Genomic DNA, 25,978 nt, shown 5'->3' on the forward strand with positions numbered 1-25,978 from the left:
CAAGAAAGCTTTTGACAACGTCCACCGGCTGACTCTATGGGCTATCCCACGTCAATATGGAGTCCCCCAGCAGTTTGTATATGCCTTTTGTGGTCTCTGCTCCAACTCCCGGTTCTGCGTCCAGACAGATGATTGGATGGCGCCCTTAGAAGACCCCTAAACGCCTGCTGGACAACATCGCGTGTACCCTATGAATGGGCAAAAGGTGTTATCACCAAACTTCCCGAAAGGCGATTTGGGTGACTGTAACAACTGCCGGGGCATCACGCTCCTGTCGGTACCCGGGAAAGTGCTTTGCCTTATTCCTTTGAATTGGCTACTGGGCCCCTACTGGGCTCGACTACGGAAGACCTCCAAGAATGGACTGCAGCTTTGCAGAGGGAGGTGAGGAAGTCGGATTACGAATAAGCGCCAAGAAAACCAAGGTACTCGGAGTTGGCTACACAACTGCCCATGTTCCCGTCATAATCAACCAATAACGTGCTGATAAGTTGGAAAATTTCACATATCTGGGCAGCATCATCTCGAATTATGGGATCTCTGATCAAGATGTAAACTCCAAAGTAGGGAAGGCTGCCGGTGTCCTCCGACGTCTCCAATTCAATTCATTTAAATTCAATGTTTTTTATATAGTCCCAAATCACAAAAACAGTCACCTCAAGGTGCTTTATATTTTAAGATAGACCCTACAATAATACATACAGAGAAAAAAAAACAACAATCATATGCCCCATTGACCAAGCACTTTGGTCACAGAGGCGTCTTTTAACAGGAAGAAGCCTTTGGCAGAACCAGCGAAAGCAAGGCCGACCAAATATCACATGGCGTCGAATGTTTATGGATGATCTGAAAACAGTCGACATCGCCTGGGACGAAGCTGAAACATTCGCCCCTGACCGACATCGATGGAGATTGTTAGCTGCCCGATGCGTCGCTCGGCGTAGGAGGAACTAAGTGTTAAGTGTAAGTGCAAGTTTCTTTCCATGGTCAATTGCAGTGGTTTTCAGAAGTGTTCCTGAGCATGTGCAGTGATTTGTACCACAGAATGATGTTTGTTTGTAATGCAGTAGTGCCTGATAACGTGAAAGCGTGATTGGTTTTCACATGCAAAACATCCTGTTTCTTCCTCTCATGTCTTACCTGCACAGTGCCACCTTTGAGAATGGAGATCTTTATCATCTGTGCGTATACATGTACGGCATTCACATAGGAGATGGTCGGCCTGTTATACCGGTTTTCATTGTCAGTATGGACCTCAAAGTAGGGCACAGTTGTGTCATTGCATGGACTAGACATCAGATAGCTGCAGTTGCCCATGAAGTCATATTTGCGTTTGTCAAAGCTGGTGTAGTGTGGATCGCCAGATGCAATGCATGTGGATGTACCTAAAGGAATAATATATGAGAAAATTGTAATTTCCACACTGTCAACTATCAAGTTATACCGACTGACTGTAAAGCACAACACAAGGTGCTCTTTGTGCAGATGTAATTTATTACACTGCATTAAATCAAGTCAACAACAATAAAGTCAACAAACATTATTACCTTTAGGATAACAGCCTGCAACACCATTAACCTCTCGACACTCTTCAGTGGGGTCACAGGAGTTATCAACACATTCCAAAGTGTAGTTCCCTACACAGCGACACAGCTTTGTGCAGCCATCTCCAAATACTATCTCACCAGGCTGGATAAAATGAAAACAATCAGTACTGAGAAAGTATACTGTATGTCTTTAAATGTACACTGTACACAGTACTAACTAGGACATCTGACCTCATAATAGTTATTGTTGTCATCTAAACAACCACACTTGTCCAGTGGCACGCAGTGCCGTCCTTTGAAGACAAAGCCTGGTTTGCAGAAACACCCAGTGATGCAGGAGCCAGAACAGTTGGTAGAGGGTTCCATACATGTAGGAATGCAAGCTGGACCGCACTCTATATACTCTGCGTTAGGAGGACACAGGTCTGGGTAGAAAGAAAAAGGATTACTGGAAAATGAGCAGATACTCTTTCAGGAACTAAAAAGGTAGGAAGTTATTATGCAGTGTTAACAAACTCAGTCCAAACTAACAACATCAGTTGAGACAGTGGAGGTTTGGAGCGCCTGTTGCTAAAATGACTGCATTTATTTACTGCATTTCTAGGGCCAGTCGGATAAAGCACTTGACACTGTAATCCACATCCATGCATTCATGCAGCTATTTCTATGTGAAGCTGTGTGATTAACATACCCAGAGGGTGGCATTCATATTCTCCATCTTGTAGTTGGCAGCTCTCAGTAGTTGGGTTACAGCTGGTGTTATGACACTGTAGCAGACCTCCACTGTGACACATACACTTTTGTTCACAACCCTCCAAGTACCAGTCATCGCCCACCTGACAAATGTACACAGAATGCAAAAAACAATCAAAATTTTGTCATGTAATTCTCTCTTATATGTCTGTGAAGGTCCCTATACAACCGTTGCAAGAGCTTGGTTCGCATTGCCGGCAATAAGTCGGACTCGTTCCCGGTGGGTGATGGGCTTCGCCAGGGCTGCCCTTTGTCTCCGGTTCTGTTCATAATTTTTATGGACAGGATTTCTAGGCGCAGCCAAGTGGCGGAGGGCTTTCGCTTTGGTGGCCTCAGAATCTCATCTCTGATTTTTGCAGATGATGTGGTTCTGTTGGCTTCATCGGGTGAAGGCCTCCAGCTCGCACTGGAACGGTTCGCAGCCGAGTGTGAAGCAGCGGGAATGAGGATCAGCACCTCCAAATCTGAGGCCATGGTTCTCAGCCGGAAAAGGGTGGAGTGCCCACTCCGGGTCGGGGATGAGTTCCTGCCACAAGTGGAGGAGTTCAAGTATCTCGGGGTCTTGTTCGCGAGTGATGGGAGAAGGGAGCCGGAGATCGACAGACGGATTGGGGCTGCAGCTGCAGTAATGCGGACGCTGCACCGGTCCGTCGTGGTGAAGAGGGAGCTGAGTGTAAAAGCGAAGCTCTCAATTTACCGGTCGATCTACGTCCCTACCCTCACCTATGGCCACGAGCTGTGGGTAGTGACCGAAAGAACGAGATCGCGGATACAAGCGGCAGAAATGAGCTTCCTCCGAAGGGTGGCTGGCCTCTCCCTTAGAGATAGGGTGAGAAGTTCGGCCATCCAGGAGGGGCTCAGAGTAGAGCAGCTGCTGCTCCACATCGAAAGGAGCCAGCTGAGGTGGTTCGGGCATCTGACAAGGATGCCCCCTGGGCGCCTCCTGGGTGAGGTGTTCCAGGCATGTCCCACCGGGAGGAGGCCCCGGGGCAGACCCAGGACACGCTGGAGAGATTATATCTCTCGGCTGGCCTGGGAACGCCTTGGTATTCCCCCGGATAAGCTGGAGGAGGTGGCTGGGGAGAGGGAGGTCTGGGCCTCTTTGCTTAGGCTGCTGCCCCCGCGACCCGGCCCCGGACAAAGCGGATGAAGATGGATGGATGGATGGATGGATGTCTGTGAAGGTTCTCAGTCATCCAGGTCATCGTAGTCAAAGGAGCTTGCAAAGAAAAGCGTCTGGACTTCTTTAAGTCTTTAAGTCTTCAAGCAACTTAAAGAAGTCCAGACGCCTTTCTTTGCAGACTCCTTTTACATTCTCTCTTATACATCACACGAATATAAAGATCAAAATGATAAATATACATTTGGATGCAAACCAGGGATTCTGTATGCCACTAACTAATTAGGCCAACCTTTACTCATTTATTTATTGATTTTGGGCTTGCTAATTGTGGTGGCACCAGTATGTAAATGCTATGACATAAATACAAATTCTATAACACCAGTGTCTTTTAAATTCAGGTATAATACAGTATAATAAATATAATCTGTGCTTGATAAGTTGAAAGTAAAAATCTTTGTTGTAAAACCAATATTTATGTGCCAACAGTTCTCTGCAGTCTATGCACCCTTAATTTAGTTGAGTTTTAATTTCTTTTGTACTGTAGGGTCTTTGTGTCTCTTGGCGTCTCTCCTGTTGAAGTTATAAAGAGAACTGAAAATGATGTTAGCATGAGCTTAGCACATTTTAAAGGTAAATGGAATATGGTTTTAATTGTTTGGAGGCTGTTTCCACTTACAGGGTGATAGGTTCCACTGGGGTCCACACAACCACAGTCTCTCAGTTCCACACATTTGTCATCACTGAGAATGAAGCCAGGGTTACACTCACAACCCTCCACACACACTTCCTCACAGCCAGGTGGTCCCACCACACCAAGACATGTCTCAGGACATGAACTCACACAAAGGGAGTAGGAGCTATTGGGAGGACAGGTCAGAGCTGTGTGGACAAACACAGGGATGAACAATAATGAGAGGGAACAATGGTGGACAAATAGCAACAGAGAAGGGAGTGGGTAGTACGATGATTCAAAGACAGGGCACCTACGTATCTCATATTGATTTAACTCAGTGTCATAAATGAAAGCAAGGATAATATTAACTGCATTGAATATTTTACATTGGTTTCAGCATTGTGCACTGTATCTTAAACTCTCCTCCCTATACAATTATAAATATGATTATAAGTTCAATTATAATGTTGGTGAGCAGGATGTAATATATCGTGGTTATATTTACAGGTGGAGACAACTTCCAAATGGAGAAGCTATGGCATGCACCCCATTTAAAAGGGAAAATGCTGAAGGCTCATTTTTCCAAAATGAAAAGGTATTATTCAAGTCTTTATTCATTTATGCTTCAGAATGGGGCTTATCAAGCCAATGGGTGATGTCACTGTGACTATGTTTTATATATCATATATCTTTTAGATATATTTGGTATATCTCAGATTCAAACTTACGGCAGAAGTCTGGAGTTCTCCATTGGTAGACTTTGGCTCCAGCACTATGACATGCGTCAGTGTAGGCCTGGAGCTGGTCACACAGCACGTGCTGCTGGCCATTGAACTGACACATGTCATACACACAGCTTTGGAAGAATGGAGTGGGATTAACTACACTGATGCACTCCCTGTAACAGAGAAAAGCACTCACTTAGCTTAGGTAGGAAAAGGCAGAGGCTCATATATACTGAAAATCTGAGTTCGAACAAACAAACAAGCTACAATTGGTGGTGAAACAGTCAACAATTGTTGCATAAGTTTAGCAACAATTCACTAGATGGGGCCATTGAATAAAGGTGAATGGCTTAAACATGAATTGAACTGCGGTTTGGGGAAGGTCTCGCTGTGGACTGGCAGCGGCTCCTGGGCTGGCAGATCCCCAAAGAAGACATCCCCTAGAAGCAGCAATAACTGTGCATTGTGAAGGTGAAAGACCTCTGCAGGAATAATTCAATTTTTCAATTCAATTTATTTATACAGCCCCAAATCACAACAACAATCGCCTCAAGGTGTTTTATATGTAAGGTAGACCCTGCAATAATACCTACAGAGAAAACCCAACAATCATATGACTCCCTATGAGCAAGCACTTTGGGAATTGGGAAGGAACAACTCCTTTTAACGGGAAGAAACTTCTGGCAAAACCATTCCCATGGAAGGACAGCCATCTGCCGCTACCAGCTGAAGTGGAAGAAGGAAAGCAGGACAAAAGAGAAGCGCAGAGAGAAGATGGTCAAGGATTCCAGAGAGTGGAGTGGTTGAGTTCGGAAAATTACGAAGGAATGGTGGGAGAAGACCACAAAGCAAATTTCAGAAAACGAAAGACCTTAATAGCTTAATGAGGAGAACCCCTGATCGAGTGGCAACGTGGCTCGACTGGTGTGGAGGCTGGATGGATGCATGTCTGTATTTTAAGACATGAGGCAATGGCTTGACGGCTCGTAAAAGCTATTCTGGTGTGTTTGAAAATGATCGATATGGAGACAAAGACTGGCAATACGGTGTCAGGAATGTGCACTGTTACATTTTGTGAAAGATAGATAAATGCATGGACCCTGGGATCCAAGTTATTGGGGAAAGTGGGAAGAGATACTGGCTTCCAGGTGCCAAAAAGCACGCTGCTGCATTTTGCTCAGGAGAGATAGAGGGAAGAAAAGCTTGCTACTGCAAATGAAGGAAAAGAACTGGCATCCCGGTGCCAGATGTATGCTGGCAAATTTGAAAAAGACAGAGAAATAGAACCTGGAGTACCATTGCAAAAAGCATTCTGCTGGATTTGTAAAGGAGGAAAAGAGAAAGAGAACCTGGCATTCCTGTGCCAAAAAACATGCTGCTGCATTTTTGTGAAAAAGGGAGGGACAGAAGAGGAACTGGCAACCCGGTGCTAAAAGCTTGCTACTGCATTTGTGAACGAGGGATAGAGAAAGAAAGCCTGACATCCTAGTGCCAAGAAGCATGCTGCTGCATTGTGCGAGGGAGGGATAGAGGGGAAGGGAAACTGGAATCTCCTGGGTAGAAAACCTTGTTGATGCATTTGCAAATGAGGAATAATAACTTGGCATCCTGGTGCCAAAAGCTCACTGTTGTATTTGCAAAGGAGGGTTATAGAAAGAACCTGGTATCCCAGGTTTTTTGCAACGATAGATAGAGATAAACTGGCAAGTCATTGGTAAAAACTTGCTGCTGCGTTTGAGAATGAGGGACAAAGAACAAAACTGGCATCCCAGTGCCAGAAGGGTTCATTACAGCATTACAGTAATAGTATTGAAAATATTTATTCATATTTTACAGGTCAGTTGGGTGATTACCAGGCATGCTGCCATCTATTTCATGATTTTATAAGGTCAGGAAAAAAACGTTGTAAAAACCCAGGAATCCCATCAGTTTAACCAAGTCGATAACCAAAAGTGGAGGGGTTGTGAATTCTTACCGGAAGGGTCCAGTAGGGTCTGTAATTTTACCACATTTCTCTGGTTTTACAACTTCAGCTTCCAAGTTGGGGTCACAGTCTGGATCAGGCTTTGTTCCTGGGGTACATCTGGTCAACACAAATACAAAACACAGTTACATCCTCTTCAGTTTGTCAGAAAGAGTCCAACAGTAAGGTAACAAAAGACATAACCAGAAGAAATCCAAAAGACAGAAAGATAGATATGTTGGAACTCACGAGTCATCTTCATCGTCTTTGGTCTGCCAGCTGTTCCCAAAGTCATTACTATTTCCTGCCACAGTGCCATCTGGTTTAGTGAAGTCATTGTCTGGGTTCCCATCATAGTCACCACAAAGGCCACACATTTGGTCATAGTAGGAGCTGGTAGGACAAAGTCAAGGCAGGATATGTAGGATTAAAATAAGACAAGCTTAAGAATATTTGCAATGTTTCATAAGGTGTTGCTTGGCCTTTTATTGTAATTCTAGAAACAAATGAAGAGAATGCAAAGATCCCTGATACAATAAACCAGGGCATCGTTAGTATATATTAAAAGTTGCATAAGTCCACAATATGCACACAAATGGACTGCTTTGTTTTCACAACATACATAAAACAACTGGTGATGTTCAGCAGTTTAGATCGTTATCTATCAGAGTTTCTTCAGATCGTTAGGTTATGGTTGCATCAGAGGAAAGTGGTCATCAAAAAAAGAATGATAGAGCAATGGAGACAGTGGTCAGGTGTATTGTATGAATGTGTGAAGCAAATAAAAAGAAGTTCTACAATATCAAAATAGTTCAAACCAATATTTATACTAACCTGGGAACTGAGATCTGGGCATAATGGTTTCCATCCCAACGCACCCTCAGGCCAAAGGATGTTTGAAGCGTGATGAACTGACCAGCAAGACTAATAGACATGAGAGGAGAGGGGGAGTGGGGCAGAGCCACCCGTACTCCGTTCACCTGATTCAGTGATGAAGAAAAAGATGTTAAGAATATAAGAATATAAAGATGTTAAACAGACTGTGTAAACGTCTAATTGGTGGACAGGTCAGGGAGTATAAAAGTACAAAGAGTGTGCAATGTGCAGTATATCAGGCAAAAACAGACTTTGTATAGTTTTAACAAGCAAGAAAGACATTGCTTTATGCCTATCACACTGTGTTATCTTTGGCATAGATTCAACTGACAAAATGGGAAAAATCTGTTTTGTTTTTTTACATGCTGTTAGCAACAAAGTAACTAAAGATATAATTTGAGTTCTTTGCTAAAATGTCAGTTATGTGTAGACATAAGACATACATGGTGATGATACAACTACTGTGTGGGATGTCTGCTGGCACACATTTTACTTAAAGATGGGAAATATAAGAGATAGTAATTCATTCATATACTGACCAGTGTTCTACTGCTCTTCATCAGGGTCACAGTAATTCCATCCACTGTCACATATAGCTTCCTCAGGTATGACACTCCTGCAACTCCTCTCTCTTCATTCTTTGCCTCCACAGAGAACCAAGGGCCTGCACAGGGAAGACCACGACAATCAGGAATATTGTGTGTTTATATTAAAGGTGAACATTGGCATTAACATACAAACCACCACTGACATTCAGTGTCTTCTCTTTGCAGCAAACGTGAATGAAAACAATATATGTCATGCTTTGCGATGAAAATAATAAATGAGTAAATTTAGCTCATTTAAACTTTCATTTGTGCGTGTGGTGTGGCAAGACTAGAACAGGTGCAATGAAACCCAAACATCTTAATGAATAAATGTCTCAAAATAGTGTGTACCTGTGCTGTTCCTACAGCTTCTGGCCAGTGTGTAAGTACAGGTTCCCATGAAGCTGTAGTACTTCTTGTCAAAGGTGTTGTAGTGTGGATCCCCAGAAACTACACAATCCTGAAAGCCTGAGAGAGGGGAAAAACATCAGGAACATCAGACTGAAACACAGATGAAGCCACTGTAGAACAATTACCTAATAACAGTGCAGTTCACTGCTGCTTTGGACTTATACTGGCATTAAAATAGATGCAAGGAATATATCATTTCCTGACTAGACAAAAATTTGTATTATTTCAATTTCTTTTCTGCAACTCTGTGATTTTGCATTATAAAGAAATGCATGTAACAAGTGTTGTTATAGACAAACTGTACAGAAGAGAGCAAAAGAAACATAACAGCAACACACACATAAATATTTCACTGTTATTGAAAGTAAAAGACGCCTGTGGGTTGTGCTTCTCTATCTTCCATTACTCAGTCTAATTATGTATATTAGAGCAGGGATAGAAAATGCTCGTTTGAGAACTTTGACAAAGTCTACAGCATCACATCAAACACAGTTGCAAAACTTTTCAGGTTGGCAGTCCAACCCATGAGATCTGGAAACCTACTTAGAATATAATGGCTACAGCTTTGCTGTGTTTTTTTTAGGCGTGAACATTACAAACATACTCGTAGGATAGCAGCCCAGCTCTCCATCCTGAAGTTTACATTCATGCATTGGGGGGCATTCAGAGGCTTCACAGGTAATTCCAGCTGCACCACACCAACATTTTCGCTTGCAGTCTTCCTCAAAAAACTCCTCTCCAGGCTGACAAACAGACAACAAAATTGACAATTAAGCATAGCAGGCACAGATGATTCTTTGTAGATCCTTTTATGCATGTATGTATGAAAATGTTGTTTTAGAGAGGACATAAAGAGACTGCAAGTGACCTGACTTGAAATACAAAGGACCAAATGATTCACTGCCGGCCTATCAGACCCACTTCACCATACCTCATAATACTGGCCGTTCGTGTGGTTGCAGCCACACATGTTCTCCTTAACGCACTTGCCAGCACTCAGGACATAGCTGGGATCACACACACAGGACTCAGAGCAGGGACCAGAGCAGGAGGGGGGTTTTCCAAAGCATGTTTCCTGACAAGGATCTGCACAAGGTTCGTAGTGGCTGTTTGGGGGACAGCTCAGTGCTAAGCAGACCACAAGAGGTTGAAGTTAGTGATAGGAAACAAAAGTATGTGCTGGTTAAAATATAAAATGACAGCTTTTCACAAGAAAAGAGATACGTCTTTGGCATTTCCAGCTGTGTTGTCTTCCGTGTAACTAGATTGTTTGAGTTTGGTGGTAACCCAGTCTCCTGCAGCCTCTTGGCATATGTTGTCTGCCCAACTAGGTATGCTAAAGCAGCACTCCCTCAGTTAACTTTAGTGAGTAGGAAGCCCGTATGAAGTACTCTTCCACAAGTCAAAACTGACCAAAAACTCTCTTGTGTTATTATCTCCCAACTACTCAGCCAAGCTGATTTTTACCTAATGATATACCTAAAGATATTTTACTACTAAATTAAATCATTTGTCCTTCCAATACTCACGGCAGAAGGTTTCATTCCTCCATGGTCCAAGGTTGACCCCACGATCTTGGCATTCATTGACATAGGCTTCAATGGCTTCACACAAAATGGGCTTGGCACCATCCAGCTCACACAAGTCAAAGACACAGTCCCTGAAGTAATTCTGAGAACAAACAATCACTTTGTTACAATGCTTTATATTGTGTGACCATCTAAAACCACATATTCAAATTATTCCACTATTACGAATATCACATTTTCACCCTGAATGCACACACACATAGACAAATACAACAAGCTCAGAATAAGGACTGGTTCCACATTTGTTTATTATATGTGCACTATCCTCTACATGAACATACATTGGGGTTGACTTTGGGATGGCACACAGCAAAAGGTCCATTTTTGTCCAGCAGAATGCCACAATATCCAGAGCTTTCATACAGTTCCTGTTCTTCTTCATTGCACTCAGGGATCGTAGTGTTGGGTTTCTCATTACATCTGTCAAGACAGACCATCATCTTAAGAACATTTGTCTTTTGTCAATGGTAAATGTTTCTTTACACTTGCATCTCTGCAATACTCACTCTGGATTCATGTTCCAACTGTGTCCAAAGTCATTGGCATTTTCAGCTAAGCTTCCATCTGGTTTGCGGAAGTCATCTTTAGTATCTCCATCATAGTTGCCACACAGGCCACACAGCTTGTTCTGATAGCTGCAGATTGCAGAAAATGATTGTGTTAGAGTCTTATGCAAGAAAGACTAACAAGTAAGCCAGAACTACAACGTGTTTTAATTGCAGCCAAGTTTCTTTTCAGCAGTAGACTAAACCCCACACATTAGTAAGACTAAAAGATCAGACATGTACATTTGATGTGTTTGATAGCATCAGCATAGAATTAACTAGTCAGGAAATTAGAAGTTTTGTGTGATTTTATCTTGAAATTTTGAGGGAGCTGTTTGTGTTGCCCCTGCTAAATTGTTTAAATAAAATATCCTAGCTGTGTCATTAATCTCTGCCTTTATCACCTTACTACTCCTTACAGATAAAGGAGTCATGTTCAGTATATGAAAATGTGTTATAGTGTCATGGTCCGTGGTCCTGTGTCTGAGGAATGCGTGACGCTCGGGTAGCCACACCCCCGGGCTATCACCGGCACATCTGTTCTCCATCACGGTGACTACACGGAGATCTACTGAACCCGGCACTGATGGAAGGCTCCACGCCAGTCCGTTAGTCCCCCCACAGTGGTAACTAGACTTCCACGAAAGCGTGCATTCCCTTCTGGTTGGAACTGTGTTTAATCTGCCTACTTGTGTCCAGGTTTCGACTCGGCGTCTGCCACCTGCCTGTCCTCCGGCTCAACTGGATCACTCGGTGCATCATCTGGCCCATTCGCTATTTCCACGGACTTTCTGCTCACGGACTGCCACACTTCCCTCCCGAGCTCCCACAGTCCCGTTCCATCGTAAGCCCCCTACTCTAACTAAGTCCTGATGTGTTTTCCCTACTTTCCGGCTCCCTAGTAATCATCTCCCCTTTCTATTGCAGCCTCCCATGGTCCCGATCCTGGCTTCCTCGTGTCATTATTCCCCGGGTTTTTAGTTTCTTGTTTTGCTCTCTAGTTTTCCCGGGTCGCCTTTCGTTATTTCAATAAAGTGTCTTTTCTGTTAGCGCGGAGTCTGCATCTGGATCCTTTTGTGCACGCGCGCCGTGGCGCATAACATATAGTTTTAGTTGTATCAGTATGGATGTAGATTTCTGGACTGGTGAACTTGTGATTAAAACACCACTTTATAAGGAAACCATGAATTTGGTCTTCACTCACTCTTCGATTACTTTGATGTCCATGAAGGCGTTTCCATCATAGCGAACCGTCACACCAAAGTTCATGGAGACAGTGTAGTGTTTTCCTGACTTGAACACAGAAATACCAGGGGACGGAGACAGTGGCAGATTGACATTGGTCCCATTAACCTGTATGGGAAAATAGGCAGAGTACATCAAATCTGGCCAACATTTTCATTTTTTAATTACCCATGTCACAACATTACTATCTGTAACTGAAAAGAAACGTTCCTTTAGTGGGCGATCATGGCTCAAGAGTTGGGAGTTCGCCTTGTAATCGGAAGGTTGCCGGTTCGAGCCCCGGCTTGGACAGTCTCGGTCGTTGTGTCCTTGGGCAAGACACTTCACCCGTTGCCTACTGGTGGTGGTCAGAGGGCCCGGTGGCGCCAGTGTCTGGCAGCCTCGCCTCTGTCAGTGCGCCCCAGGGTGGCTGTGGCTACAATGTAGCTTGCCATCACCAGTGTGTGAATGTGTGTGTGAATGGGTGGATGACTGGATATGTAAAGCACTTTGGGGTCCTTAGGGACTAGTAAAGCGCTATATAAATACAGGCCATTTACCATTTCTCATGCCAATGATGTCTGTAAATGTCATGCCCGACATGTTAAACGCAGCTGCTGGCATGGCAAGCGAAAGTGGATCGAAGCCAAAGGCATGAATGCACAAGAAAACAGTCGACCAGAACGATACCCGAATATTAAATCGCATTGTACGATCTAACAGGGGCTCGCAGTGGCCGCTCTGTCCCAATCCGAGACAAAATGGACGAGTCCTCCTCACTGACGCTGAGCAAGACCAACGTTGAGCCAAACAGTTCTGCGATACTTTAAACCAGCCCGAGCCACTCCACTTGTTCGAGGCCGAAGAACTTGCACCCTCCATGGATCTTCTTCCTTTCGATATCGGAAAAATTAGCAACGCCGAAGTCAAGACAGCGATGTTGGCCTGGACGAGTTCCTCCCCACAATGCTGAAGGACGACAAAGCCCAGTTGGATGCCGCCCTTAGAAGTCCCCTAAATGCCTGCTGGTCAACATCGCATGTACCCTATGAATGGGTAATTTCAACGACTTCAAGAAAGCTTTTGACAACGTCCACCGGCCGACTCTATGGGCTATCCCACGTCAATATGGAGTCCCCCAGCAGTTTGTATACGCCTTTTGTGGTCTCTGCTCCAACTCCCGGTTCTGCGTCCAGACAGATGATTGGATGGCGCCCTTAGAAGACCCCTTAACGCCTGCTGGACAACATCGCGTGTACCCTATGAATGGGCAAAAGGTGTTATCACCAAACTTCCCGAAAGGCGATTTGGGTGACTGTAACAACTGCCGGGGCATCACGCTCCTGTCGGTACCCGGGAAAGTGCTTTGCCTTATTCCTTTGAATTGGCTACTGGGCCCCTACTGGGCTCGACTACGGAAGACCTCCAAGAATGGACTGCAGCTTTGCAGAGGGAGGTGAGGAAGTCGGATTACGAATAAGCGCCAAGAAAACCAAGGTACTCGGAGTTGGCTACACAACTGCCCATGTTCCCGTCATAATCAACCAATAACGTGCTGATAAGTTGGAAAATTTCACATATCTGGGCAGCATCATCTCGAATTATGGGATCTCTGATCAAGATGTAAACTCCAAAGTAGGGAAGGCTGCCGGTGTCCTCCGACGTCTCCAATTCAATTCATTTAAATTCAATGTTTTTTATATAGTCCCAAATCACAAAAACAGTCACCTCAAGGTGCTTTATATTTTAAGATAGACCCTACAATAATACATACAGAGAAAAAAAAACAACAATCATATGCCCCATTGACCAAGCACTTTGGTCACAGAGGCGTCTTTTAACAGGAAGAAGCCTTTGGCAGAACCAGCGAAAGCAAGGCCGACCAAATATCACATGGCGTCGAATGTTTATGGATGATCTGAAAACAGTCGACATCGCCTGGGACGAAGCTGAAACATTCGCCCCTGACCGACATCGATGGAGATTGTTAGCTGCCCGATGCGTCGCTCGGCGTAGGAGGAACTAAGTGTTAAGTGTAAGTGCAAGTTTCTTTCCATGGTCAATTGCAGTGGTTTTCAGAAGTGTTCCTGAGCATGTGCAGTGATTTGTACCACAGAATGATGTTTGTTTGTAATGCAGTAGTGCCTGATAACGTGAAAGCGTGATTGGTTTTCACATGCAAAACATCCTGTTTCTTCCTCTCATGTCTTACCTGCACAGTGCCACCTTTGAGAATGGAGATCTTTATCATCTGTGCGTATACATGTACGGCATTCACATAGGAGATGGTCGGCCTGTTATACCGGTTTTCATTGTCAGTATGGACCTCAAAGTAGGGCACAGTTGTGTTATTGCATGGACTAGACATCAGATAGCTGCAGTTGCCCATGAAGTCATATTTGCGTTTGTCAAAGCTGGTGTAGTGTGGATCGCCAGATGCTATGCATGTGGATGTACCTAAAGGAATAATATATGAGAAAATTGTAATTTCCACACTGTCAACTATCAAGTTATACCGACTGACTGTAAAGCACAACACAAGGTGCTCTTTGTGCAGATGTAATTTATTACACTGCATTAAATCAAGTCAACAACAATAAAGTCAACAAACATTATTACCTTTAGGATAACAGCCTGCAACACCATTAACCTCTCGACACTCTTCAGTGGGGTCACAGGAGTTATCAACACATTCCAAAGTGTAGTTCCCTACACAGCGACACAGCTTTGTGCAGCCATCTCCAAATACTATCTCACCAGGCTGGATAAAATGAAAACAATCAGTACTGAGAAAGTATACTGTATGTCTTTAAATGTACACTGTACACAGTACTAACTAGGACATCTGACCTCATAATAGTTATTGTTGTCATCTAAACAACCACACTTGTCCAGTGGCACGCAGTGCCGTCCTTTGAAGACAAAGCCTGGTTTGCAGAAACACCCAGTGATGCAGGAGCCAGAACAGTTGGTAGAGGGTTCCATACATGTAGGAATGCAAGCTGGACCACACTCTATATACTCTGCGTTAGGAGGACACAGGTCTGGGTAGAAAGAAAAAGGATTACTGGAAAATGAGCAGATACTCTTTCAGGAACTAAAAAGGTAGGAAGTTATTATGCAGTGTTAACAAACTCAGTCCAAACTAACAACATCAGTTGAGACAGTGGAGGTTTGGAGCGCCTGTTGCTAAAATGACTGCATTTATTTACTGCATTTCTAGGGCCAGTCGGATAAAGCACTTGACACTGTAATCCACATCCATGCATTCATGCAGCTATTTCTATGTGAAGCTGTGTGATTAACATACCCAGAGGGTGGCATTCATATTCTCCATCTTGTAGTTGGCAGCTCTCAGTAGTTGGGTTACAGCTGGTGTTATGACACTGTAGCAGACCTCCACTGTGACACATACACTTTTGTTCACAACCCTCCAAGTACCAGTCATCGCCCACCTGACAAATGTACACAGAATGCAAAAAACAATCAAAATTTTGTCATGTAATTCTCTCTTATATGTCTGTGAAGGTTCTCAGTCATCCAGGTCATCGTAGTCAAAGGAGCTTGCAAAGAAAAGCGTCTGGACTTCTTTAAGTCTTTAAGTCTTCAAGCAACTTAAAGAAGTCCAGACGCCTTTCTTTGCAGACTCCTTTTACATTCTCTCTTATACATCACACGAATATAAAGATCAAAATGATAAATATACATTTGGATGCAAACCAGGGATTCTGTATGCCACTAACTAATTAGGCCAACCTTTACTCATTTATTTATTGATTTTGGGCTTGCTAATTGTGGTGGCACCAGTATGTAAATGCTATGACATAAATACAAATTCTATAACACCAGTGTCTTTTAAATTCAGGTATAATACAGTATAATAAATATAATCTGTGCTTGATAAGTTGAAAGTAAAAATCTGTGTTGTAAAACCAATATTTATGTGCCAACAGTTCTCTGCAGTCTATGCACCCTTAATTTAGTTGAGTTTTAATTTCTTTTGTACTGTAGGGTCTTTGTGTCTCTTGGCGTCTCTCCTGTTGAAGTTATAAAGAGAACTGAAAATGATGTTAGCATGAGCTTAGCACATTTTAAAGGTAAATGGAATATGGTTTTAATTGTTTGGAGGCTGTTTCCACTTACAGGGTGATAGGTTCCACTGGGGTCCACACAACCACAGTCTCTCAGTTCCACACATTTGTCATCACTGAGAATGAAGCCAGGGTTACACTCACAACCCTCCACACACACTTCCTCACAGCCAGGTGGTCCCACCACACCAAGACATGTCTCAGGACATGAACTCACACAAAGGGAGTAGGAGCTATTGGGAGGACAGGTCAGAGCTGTGTGGACAAACACAGGGATGAACAATAATGAGAGGGAACAATGGTGGACAAATAGCAACAGAGAAGGGAGTGGGTAGTACGATGATTCAAAGACAGGGCACCTACGTATCTCATATTGATTTAACTCAGTGTCATAAATGAAAGCAAGGATAATATTAACTGCATTGAATATTTTACATTGGTTTCAGCATTGTGCACTGTATCTTAAACTCTCCTCCCTATACAATTATAAATATGATTATAAGTTCAATTATAATGTTGGTGAGCAGGATGTAATATATCGTGGTTATATTTACAGGTGGAGACAACTTCCAAATGGAGAAGCTATGGCATGCACCCCATTTAAAAGGGAAAATGCTGAAGGCTCATTTTTCCAAAATGAAAAGGTATTATTCAAGTCTTTATTCATTTATGCTTCAGAATGGGGCTTATCAAGCCAATGGGTGATGTCACTGTGACTATGTTTTATATATCATATATCTTTTAGATATATTTGGTATATCTCAGATTCAAACTTACGGCAGAAGTCTGGAGTTCTCCATTGGTAGACTTTGGCTCCAGCACTATGACATGCGTCAGTGTAGGCCTGGAGCTGGTCACACAGCACGTGCTGCTGGCCGTTGAACTGACACATGTCATACACACAGCTTTGGAAGAATGGAGTGGGATTAACTACACTGATGCACTCCCTGTAACAGAGAAAAGCACTCACTTAGCTTAGGTAGGAAAAGGCAGAGGCTCATATATACTGAAAATCTGAGTTCGAACAAACAAAAAAGCTACATTTGGTGGTGAAACAGTCAACAACTGTTGCATAAGTTTAGCAACAATTCACTAGATGGGGCCATTGAATAAAGGTGAATGGCTTAAACATGAATTGAACTGCGGTTTGGGGAAGGTCTCGCTGTGGACTGGCGGCGGCTCCTGGGCTGGCAGATCCCCAAAGAAGACATCCCCTAGAAGCAGCAATAACTGTGCATTGTGAAGGTGAAAGACCTCTGCAGGAATAATTCAATTTTTCAATTCAATTTATTTATACAGCCCCAAATCACAACAACAATCGCCTCAAGGTGCTTTATATGTAAGGTAGACCCTGCAATAATACCTACAGAAACAACCCAACAATCATATGACTCCCTATGAGCAAGCACTTTGGCGACAGTGGGAAGGAACAACTCCTTTTAACGGGAAGAAACTTCTGGCAAAACCATTCCCATGGAAGGACAGCCATCTGCCGCTACCGGCTGAGGTGGAAGAAGGAAAGCAGGACAAAAGAGAAGCGCAGAGAGAAGGTGGTCAAGGATTCCAGAGAGTAGAGTGGTTGAGCTTGGAAAATTACGAAGGAATGGTGGGAGAAGACCACAAAGCAGATTTCAGACAACGAAAGACCTTAATAGATGAATGAGGAGAACCCCTGATCGAGTGGCAATGTGGCTCGACTGGTGTGGAGGCTGGATGGATGCATGTCTGTATTTTAAGACATCAGGCAATGGCTTGACGGCTCGTAAAAGCTTTTACTGCTGTGTTTGAAAATGATCGATATGGAGACAAAGACTGGCAATACGGTGTCAGGAATGTGCATTGTTATGTTTTGGGAAAGATAGATAGATGCATGGACCCTGGCATCCAAGTTATTGGGGAAAGAGGGAAGAGAAAGTGGCTTCCAGGTTCCAAAAAGCACGCTGCTGCATTTTGTGAAAAAGGGAGGGAATTCTGCTGGATTTGTAAAGGAGGAAAAGAGAAAGAAAACATGGCATCCCAGTGCTAAAAGCCTGCTGCTGTATTTGTACAGGAGGAACAGAGAAAGTAACCCAGAATCCCAGGCCCAAAGGCTTGCTGGTGCATTTGCAAAGGAGGGACAGAGAAAGAGAACCTGGCATTCCTGTGCCAAAAAACATGCTGCTGCATTTTTGTGAAAAAGGGAGGGACAGAAGAGGAACTGGCAACCCGGTGCTAAAAGCTTGCTCCTGCATTTGTGAAGGAGGGATAGAGAAAGAAAGCCTGACATCCTAGTGCCAAGAAGCATGCTGCTGCATTGTGCGAGGGAGGGATAGAGGGGAAGGGAAACTGGAATCTCCTGGGTAGAAAACCTTGTTGATGCATTTGCAAATGAGGAATAATAACTTGGCATCCTGGTGCCAAAAGCTCACTGTTGTATTTGCAAAGGAGGGTTATAGAAAGAACCTGGTATCCCAGGTTTTTTGCAACGATAGATAGAGATAAACTGGCAAGTCATTGGTAAAAACTTGCTGCTGCGTTTGAGAATGAGGGACAAAGAACGAAACTGGCATCCCAGTGCCAGAAGGGTTCATTACAGCATTACAGTAATAGTATTGAAAATATTTATTCATATTTTACAGGTCAGTTGGGTGATTACCAGGCATGCTGCCATCTATTTCATGATTTTATAAGGTCAGGAAAAAAACGTTGTAAAAACCCAGGAATCCCATCAGTTTAACCAAGTCGATAACCAAAAGTGGAGGGGTTGTGAATTCTTACCGGAAGGGTCCAGTAGGGTCTGTAATTTTACCACATTTCTCTGGTTTTACAACTTCAGCTTCCAAATTGGGGTCACAGTCTGGATCAGGCTTTGTTCCTGGGGTACATCTGGTCAACACAAATACAAAACACAGTTACATCCTCTTCAGTTTGTCAGAAAGAGTCCGACAGCAAGGTAACGAAAGACATAACCAGAAGAAATCCAAAAGACAGAAAGATAGATATGTTGGAACTCACGAGTCATCTTCATCGTCTTTGGTCTGCCAGCTGTTCCCAAAGTCATTACTATTTCCTGCCACAGTGCCATCTGGTTTAGTGAAGTCATTGTCTGGGTTCCCATCATAGTCACCACAAAGGCCACACATTTGGTCATAGTAGGAGCTGGTAGAACAAAGTCAAGGTAGGATATGTAGGATTAAAATAAGACAAGCTTAAGAATATTTGCAATGTTTAATAAGGTGTTGCTTGGCCTTTTATTGTAATTCTAGAAACAAATGAAGAGAATGCAAAGATCCCTGATACAATAAACCAGGGCATCGTTAGTATATATTAAAAGTTGCATAAGTCCACAATATGCACACAAATGGACTGCTTTGTTTTCACAACATACATAAAACAACTGGTGATGTTCAGCAGTTTAGATCGTTATCTATCAGAGTTTCTTCAGATCATTAGGTTATGGTTGCATCAGAGGAAAGTGGTCATCAAAAAAAGAATGATGGAGCAATGGAGACAGTGGTCAGGTGTATTGTATGAATGTGTGAAGCAAATAAAAAGAAGTTCTACAATATCAAAATAGTTCAAACCAATATTTATACTAACCTGGGAACTGAGATCTGGGCATAATGGTTTCCATCCCAACGCACCCTCAAGCCAAAGGATGTTTGAAGCGTGATGAACTGACCAGCAAGACTAATAGACATGAGAGGAGAGGGGGAGTGGGGCAGAGCCACCCGTACTCCGTTCACCTGATTCAGTGATGAAGAAAAAGATGTTAAGAACATAAGAATATAAAGATGTTAAACAGACTGTGTAAACGTCTAATTGGTGGACAGGTCAGGGAGTATAAAAGTACAAAGAGTGTGCAATGTGCAGTATATCAGGCAAAAACAGACTTTGTATAGTTTTAACAAGCAAGAAAGACATTGCTTTATGCCTATCACACTGTGTTATCTTTGGCATAGATTCAACTGACAAAATGGGAAAAATCTGTTTTGTTTTTTTTACATGTTGTTAACAACAAAGTAACTAAAGATATAATTTGAGTTCTTTGCTAAAATGTCAGTTATGTGTAGACATAAGACATACATGGTGATGATACAACTACTGTGTGGGATGTCTGCTGGCACACATTTTACTTAAAGATGGGAAATATAAGAGATAGTAATTCATTCACATACTGACCAGTGTTCTACTGCTCTTCATCAGGGTCACAGTAATTCCATCCACTGTCACATATAGCTTCCTCAGGTATGACACTCCTGCAACTCCTCTCTCTTCATTCTTTGCCTCCACAGAGAACCAAGGGCCTGCACAGGGAAGACCACGACAATCAGGAATATTGTGTGTTTATATTAAAGGTGAACATTGGCATTAACATACAAACCACCACTGACATTCAGTGTCTTCTCTTTGCAGCAAACGTGAATGAAAACAATATATGTCATGCTTTGCGATGAAAATAATAAATGAGTAAATTTAGCTAATTTAAACTTTCATTTGTGCGTGTGGTGTGGCAAGACTAGAACAGGTGCAATGAAACCCAAACATCTTAATGAATAAATGTCTCAAAATAGTGTGTACCTGTGCTGTTCCTACAGCTTCTGGCCAGTGTGTAAGTACAGGTTCCCATGAAGCTGTAGTACTTCTTGTCAAAGGTGTTGTAGTGTGGATCCCCAGAAACTACACAATCCTGAAAACCTGAGAGAGGGAAAAACATCAGGAACATCAGACTGAAACACAGATGAAGCCACTGTAGAACAATTACCTAATAACAGTGCAGTTCACTGCTGCTTTGGACTTGTACTGGCATTAAAATAGATGCAAGGAATATATCCTTTCCTGACTAGACAAAAATTTTCTGCAACTCTGTGATTTTGTATTATAAAGAAATGCATGTAACACGTGTTGTTATAGACAAACTGTACAGAAGAGAGCAAAAGAAACATAACAGCAACACACACATAAATATTTCACTGTTATTGAAAGTAAAAGACACCTGTGGTTTGTGCTTCTCTATCTTCCATTACTCAATCTAATTATGTATATTAGAGCAGGGATAGAAAATGCTAGTTTGAGAACTTTGACAAAGTCTACAGCATCACGTCAAACACAGTTGCAAAACTTTTCAGGTTGGCAGTCCAACCCATGAGATCTGGAAACCTACTTAGAATATAATGGCTACAGCTTTGCTGTGTTTTTTTAGGTGTGAACATTACAAACATACTCGTAGGATAGCAGCCCAGCTCTCCATCCTGAAGTTTACATTCATGCATTGGGGGGCATTCAGAGGCTTCACAGGTAATTCCAGCTGCACCACACCAACATTTTCGTTTGCAGTCTTCCTCAAAAAACTCCTCTCCAGGCTGACAAACAGACAACAAAATTGACAATTAAGCATAGCAGGCACAGATGATTCTTTGTAGATCATTTTATGCATGTATGTATGAAAATGTTGTTTTAGAGAGGACATAAAGAGACTGCAAGTGACCTGACTTGAAATACAAAGGACCAAATGATTCACTGCCGGCCTATCAGACCCACTTCACCATACCTCATAATACTGGCCGTTCGTGTGGTTGCAGCCACACATGTTCTCCTTAACGCACTTGCCAGCACTCAGGACATAGCTGGGATCACACACACAGGACTCAGAGCAGGGACCAGAGCAGGAGGGGGGTTTTCCAAAGCATGTTTCCTGACAAGGATCTGCACAAGGTTCGTAGTGGCTGTTTGGGGGACAGCTCAGTGCTAAGCAGACCACAAGAGGTTGAAGTTAGTGATAGGAAACAAAAGTATGTGCTGGTTAAAATATAAAATGACAGCTTTTCACAAGAAAAGAGATACGTCTTTGGCACTTCCAGCTGTGTTGTCTTCCGTGTAACTAGATTGTTTGAGTTTGGTGGTAACCCAGTCTCCTGCAGCCTCTTGGCATATGTTGTCTGCCCAACTAGGTATGCTAAAGCAGCACTCCCTCGGTTAACTTTAGTGAGTAGGAAGCCCGTATGAAGTACTCTTCCACAAGTCAAAACTGACATAAACTTCTTTGTGTTATTTTCTCCCAACTACTCAGCCAAGCTGATTTTTACCTAATGATATACCTAAAGATATTTTACTACTAAATTAAATCATTTGTCCTTCCAATACTCACGGCAGAAGGTTTCATTCCTCCATGGTCCAAGGTTGACCCCACGATCTTGGCATTCATTGACATAGGCTTCAATGGCTTCACACAAAATGGGCTTGGCACCATCCAGCTCACACAAGTCAAAGACACAGTCCCTGAAGTAATTCTGAGAACAAACAATCACTTTGTTACAATGCTTTATATTGTGTGACCATCTAAAACCACATATTCAAATTATTCCACTATTACGAATATCACATTTTCACCCTGAATGCACACACACATACACAAATACAACAAGCTCAGAATAAGGACTGGTTCCACATTTGTTCATTATATGTGCACTATCCTCTACATGAACATACATTGGGGTTGACTTTGGGATGGCACACAGCAAAAGGTCCATTTTTGTCCAGCAGAATGCCACAATATCCAGAGCTTTCATACAGTTCCTGTTCTTCTTCATTGCACCCAGGGATGGTAGTGTTGGGTTTCTCATTACATCTGTCAAGACAGACCATCATCTTAAGAACATTTGTCTTTTGTCAATGGTAAATGTTTCTTTACACTTGCATCTCTGCAATACTCACTCTGGATTCATGTTCCAACTGTGTCCAAAGTCATTGGCATTTTCAGCTAAGCTTCCATCTGGTTTGCGGAAGTCATCTTTGGTATCTCCATCATAGTTGCCACACAGGCCACACAGCTTGTTATGATAGCTGCAGGTTGCAGAAAATGATTGTGTTAGAGTCTTATGCAAGAAAGACTAACAAGTCAGCCAGAACTACAACGTGTTTTAATTCCAGCCAAGTTTCTTTTCAGCAGTAGACTAAACCCCACACATTAGTAAGACTAAAAGATCAGACATGTACATTTGATGTGTTTGATAGCATCAGCATAGAATTAACTAGTCAGGAAATTAGAAGTTTTGTGTGATTTTATCTTGAAATTTTGAGGGAGCTGTTTGTGTTGCCCCTGCTAAATTGTTTAAATAAAATATCCTAGCTGTGTCATTAATCTCTGCCTTCATCACCTTACTACTCCTTACAGATAAAGGATTCATGTTCAGTATATGAATATGTGTTATAGTTTTAGTTGTATCAGTATGGATGTAGATTTCTGGACTGGTGAACTTGTGATTAAAACACCACTTTATAAGGAAACCATGAATTTGGTCTTCACTCACTCTTCGATTACTTTAATGTCCATGAAGGAGTTTCCATCATAGCGAACCGTCACACCAAAGTTCATGGAGACAGTGTAGTGTTTTCCTGACTTGAACACAGAAATACCAGGGGCCGGGGACAGTGGCAGATTGACATTGGTCCCATTAACCTGTATGGGGAAATAGGCGCAGTACATCAAATCTGGTCAATTATTAGCCAACATTTTCATTTTCGAATTACCCATGTCACAACATTACTAACCGTAACTAAAAAGAAACGTTCCCTCATCATGCCAATGATGGCTGAGCAACAGATTATGACATAAAAAAAAAAGAAGAACAACATAATAATTGATTATTTTCAACTTGATTCCACTCTAACCCATTTCAATAACAATTGGCACATGGGCACATTTATAGCTGTGTTACATTAACGCAACAAAATCACAACCGGTCCTTGAATTGTTTGTTTGGGTCTGGGTGTAGTTGGCCCAGGAGTTCTTGGTTTGGGTGTAGTTGTTTTTGGTGATGTGGTATGGAAGCCTTTCTGGATCTTATTATATGTTTGTTTTCTTTACATCAACTCCACCGTTGCCAGTCCCCAACCGGTGGACGCTGTCAAAAGCCTTCTAGTTCAAAGTTGTTTGGTGAAGTTGGTTCAGGACCAGCTGGCCTTTGACCCGCATGCTCCTGCAGAGCAGCATAAGAGGGCCACGGCCGCATACTAAGACCTTGTCGGACAGGTCAAATGCAGCTGCCGGTGTGACAAGTGAGAGTGGATCGAAACCAAAGGCATGGAAGCCCAAGAAGCAGCCGAACGATACCTGAACCTTATGTCGCATTGTACGAGATCTAACTGGGGCTCGCGGTGGCTGCTGCGTCCAAATCCAAGAGAAAAATGGACGAGTCCCGCTCACCCTAGCTGAGCAAGACCAACGTTGAGTCAAACACACGCCGAAGTCAAGAAAGCGATCCGATTCCTCAAGAGTGGAAAGGCTGCTGGCCTGGACGAGATCCTCCCTGAAATGCTCAATTACAGTCATCATCATCAAACTTCGGAAGGAAGGTGATTTGGGCGACTGTAACAACTGGCAGGGCATCACATTGCTGTTGGTACCCGGGAAAGTGTTTTTCCTCATTCTTTTGAGTTTGCTACGATGTGCAGTGGGCGAACGACTGGGAGAAGAGCAGACTGGCTTTCGGAGTGGCCAGTCCTGAGTCAACCAAATATTCACCCTCCGCATGATCATTGAACAAACATCGTAATACCAAAAGAAGATTTCTATTAATTTCATCGACTTTGAGACGGCTTTTGACAGCGTCCACCGGCTGACTCTAAGGGCTATCTAACTTCAATATGAAGTCCCCCAGCAAGTTTGTAGATGCCTTTTGTGGTCTCTACTCCAACTCCTGCTGCTGCGTCCGGAGAGACGATTTCTCAATGGATTTCTTCAAGATTAATACTGGCATCAGACAAGGATGCGACTTCAGAGTAGGGAAGGCGGCCGAAGTCTTCCGATGTTTCCAGTTCTACTCAATTTAATTCAATTTTATTTATATAGTGCCAAATCACAACAACAGTAACCTCAAGGTGCTTTATATTTGAAGGTAGACCCTATAATAATGCATACAGAGAACAAACCCAACAATCATATGACCCCCCTATGAGCAAGCACTTTGGCGACAAAGGCGACTTTTAACAGGAAGAAACCTGCGGCAGAACCAGGCTCAGGGAGGGGCGGCCATCTGCTGCGACTAGTTGGGGTGAGAGAAGGACCTATCTCTAACCTATTTGGAACTCGACGTCCCTGAATGTTAGGATCAAGATCAGACTATTGAACTATTGTCATTCCGATGGCACTGGTAGCTAGCGAAACCTGGCTAGCGAAACCAGGTAGCTAGCGAAACCTGGCTAGCTACCAGTGCTAGCCAGGTTTCACTAGCTAGCACTGGTAGCTAGCGAAACCAGTGCCAGTTGAGTGATCAACAAATGTGATCACTCAACTCCTGAACATGTGCAAAGTGGTAAGTGTAAGTGCAAGTTTCTTTCCATGGTCAATTGCAGTGGTTTTCAGAAGTGTTCCTGAGCATGTGCAGTGATTTGTACCACAGAATGATGTTTGTTTGTAATGCAGTAGTGCCTGATAACGTGATAGCGTGATTTGTTTTCCTTCCTTCTCTTATTTCTTACCTGCACAGTGCCACCTTTGAGAATGGAGATCTTTATCATCTGTGCGTATACATGTACGGCATTCACATAGGAGATGGTCGGCCTGTTATACCGGTTTTCATTGTCAGTATGGACCTCAAAGTAGGGCACAGTTGTGTCATTGCATGGACTAGACATCAGATAGCTGCAGTTGCCCATGAAGTCATATTTGCGTTTGTCAAAGCTGGTGTAGTGTGGATCGCCAGATGCAACGCACGTGGATGTACCTAAAGAAAATAACAAGAGATAAATGGTATATTGGCATTTTGATACGAATGTAATGTATTGATGTAATCAAGAATTTAAGGCAGATTTTTCCGTGAAGGTTCTCAGCCATCCAGGTCATCGTAGTCTAAGAACCTTGGAGAGAAAAGTGTCTGGACTTTTCTTTAAG

At 42.9% G+C, this 25,978-nt stretch overlaps 1 protein-coding gene across 1 annotated transcript in view; it reads right to left on the reverse strand.

Moving 5' to 3' along the window:
- Window positions 1-25,978, reverse strand: part of LOC112433318 (IgGFc-binding protein-like) — a 72,482-nt gene that overhangs the window by 35,899 nt on the left and 10,605 nt on the right. The window contains exons 11-45 of the mRNA XM_076882276.1: window positions 25,567-25,811; window positions 23,397-23,545; window positions 22,801-22,929; window positions 22,576-22,714; window positions 22,235-22,376; window positions 21,638-21,834; window positions 21,311-21,449; window positions 20,668-20,784; window positions 20,269-20,393; window positions 19,687-19,832; window positions 19,102-19,245; window positions 18,865-18,972; window positions 16,885-17,054; window positions 16,160-16,362; window positions 15,327-15,471; window positions 14,867-15,060; window positions 14,636-14,777; window positions 14,229-14,473; window positions 11,997-12,145; window positions 10,754-10,882; window positions 10,529-10,667; window positions 10,188-10,329; window positions 9,590-9,786; window positions 9,263-9,401; window positions 8,599-8,715; window positions 8,200-8,324; window positions 7,619-7,764; window positions 7,034-7,177; window positions 6,797-6,904; window positions 4,825-4,994; window positions 4,100-4,302; window positions 2,239-2,383; window positions 1,779-1,972; window positions 1,548-1,689; window positions 1,141-1,385 (exon numbers count right to left, since the gene is read on the reverse strand). Of these exons, the coding sequence (XP_076738391.1) occupies window positions 1,141-1,385; window positions 1,548-1,689; window positions 1,779-1,972; window positions 2,239-2,383; window positions 4,100-4,302; window positions 4,825-4,994; window positions 6,797-6,904; window positions 7,034-7,177; window positions 7,619-7,764; window positions 8,200-8,324; window positions 8,599-8,715; window positions 9,263-9,401; window positions 9,590-9,786; window positions 10,188-10,329; window positions 10,529-10,667; window positions 10,754-10,882; window positions 11,997-12,145; window positions 14,229-14,473; window positions 14,636-14,777; window positions 14,867-15,060; window positions 15,327-15,471; window positions 16,160-16,362; window positions 16,885-17,054; window positions 18,865-18,972; window positions 19,102-19,245; window positions 19,687-19,832; window positions 20,269-20,393; window positions 20,668-20,784; window positions 21,311-21,449; window positions 21,638-21,834; window positions 22,235-22,376; window positions 22,576-22,714; window positions 22,801-22,929; window positions 23,397-23,545; window positions 25,567-25,811 (5,513 nt within the window). The remainder of the gene's footprint in view (window positions 1-1,140; window positions 1,386-1,547; window positions 1,690-1,778; window positions 1,973-2,238; window positions 2,384-4,099; window positions 4,303-4,824; window positions 4,995-6,796; window positions 6,905-7,033; window positions 7,178-7,618; window positions 7,765-8,199; window positions 8,325-8,598; window positions 8,716-9,262; window positions 9,402-9,589; window positions 9,787-10,187; window positions 10,330-10,528; window positions 10,668-10,753; window positions 10,883-11,996; window positions 12,146-14,228; window positions 14,474-14,635; window positions 14,778-14,866; window positions 15,061-15,326; window positions 15,472-16,159; window positions 16,363-16,884; window positions 17,055-18,864; window positions 18,973-19,101; window positions 19,246-19,686; window positions 19,833-20,268; window positions 20,394-20,667; window positions 20,785-21,310; window positions 21,450-21,637; window positions 21,835-22,234; window positions 22,377-22,575; window positions 22,715-22,800; window positions 22,930-23,396; window positions 23,546-25,566; window positions 25,812-25,978) is intronic.

This window comes from Maylandia zebra, linkage group LG3 (genome assembly GCF_041146795.1).
Source record: "Maylandia zebra isolate NMK-2024a linkage group LG3, Mzebra_GT3a, whole genome shotgun sequence".
Taxonomy (NCBI): domain Eukaryota; kingdom Metazoa; phylum Chordata; class Actinopteri; order Cichliformes; family Cichlidae; genus Maylandia; species Maylandia zebra.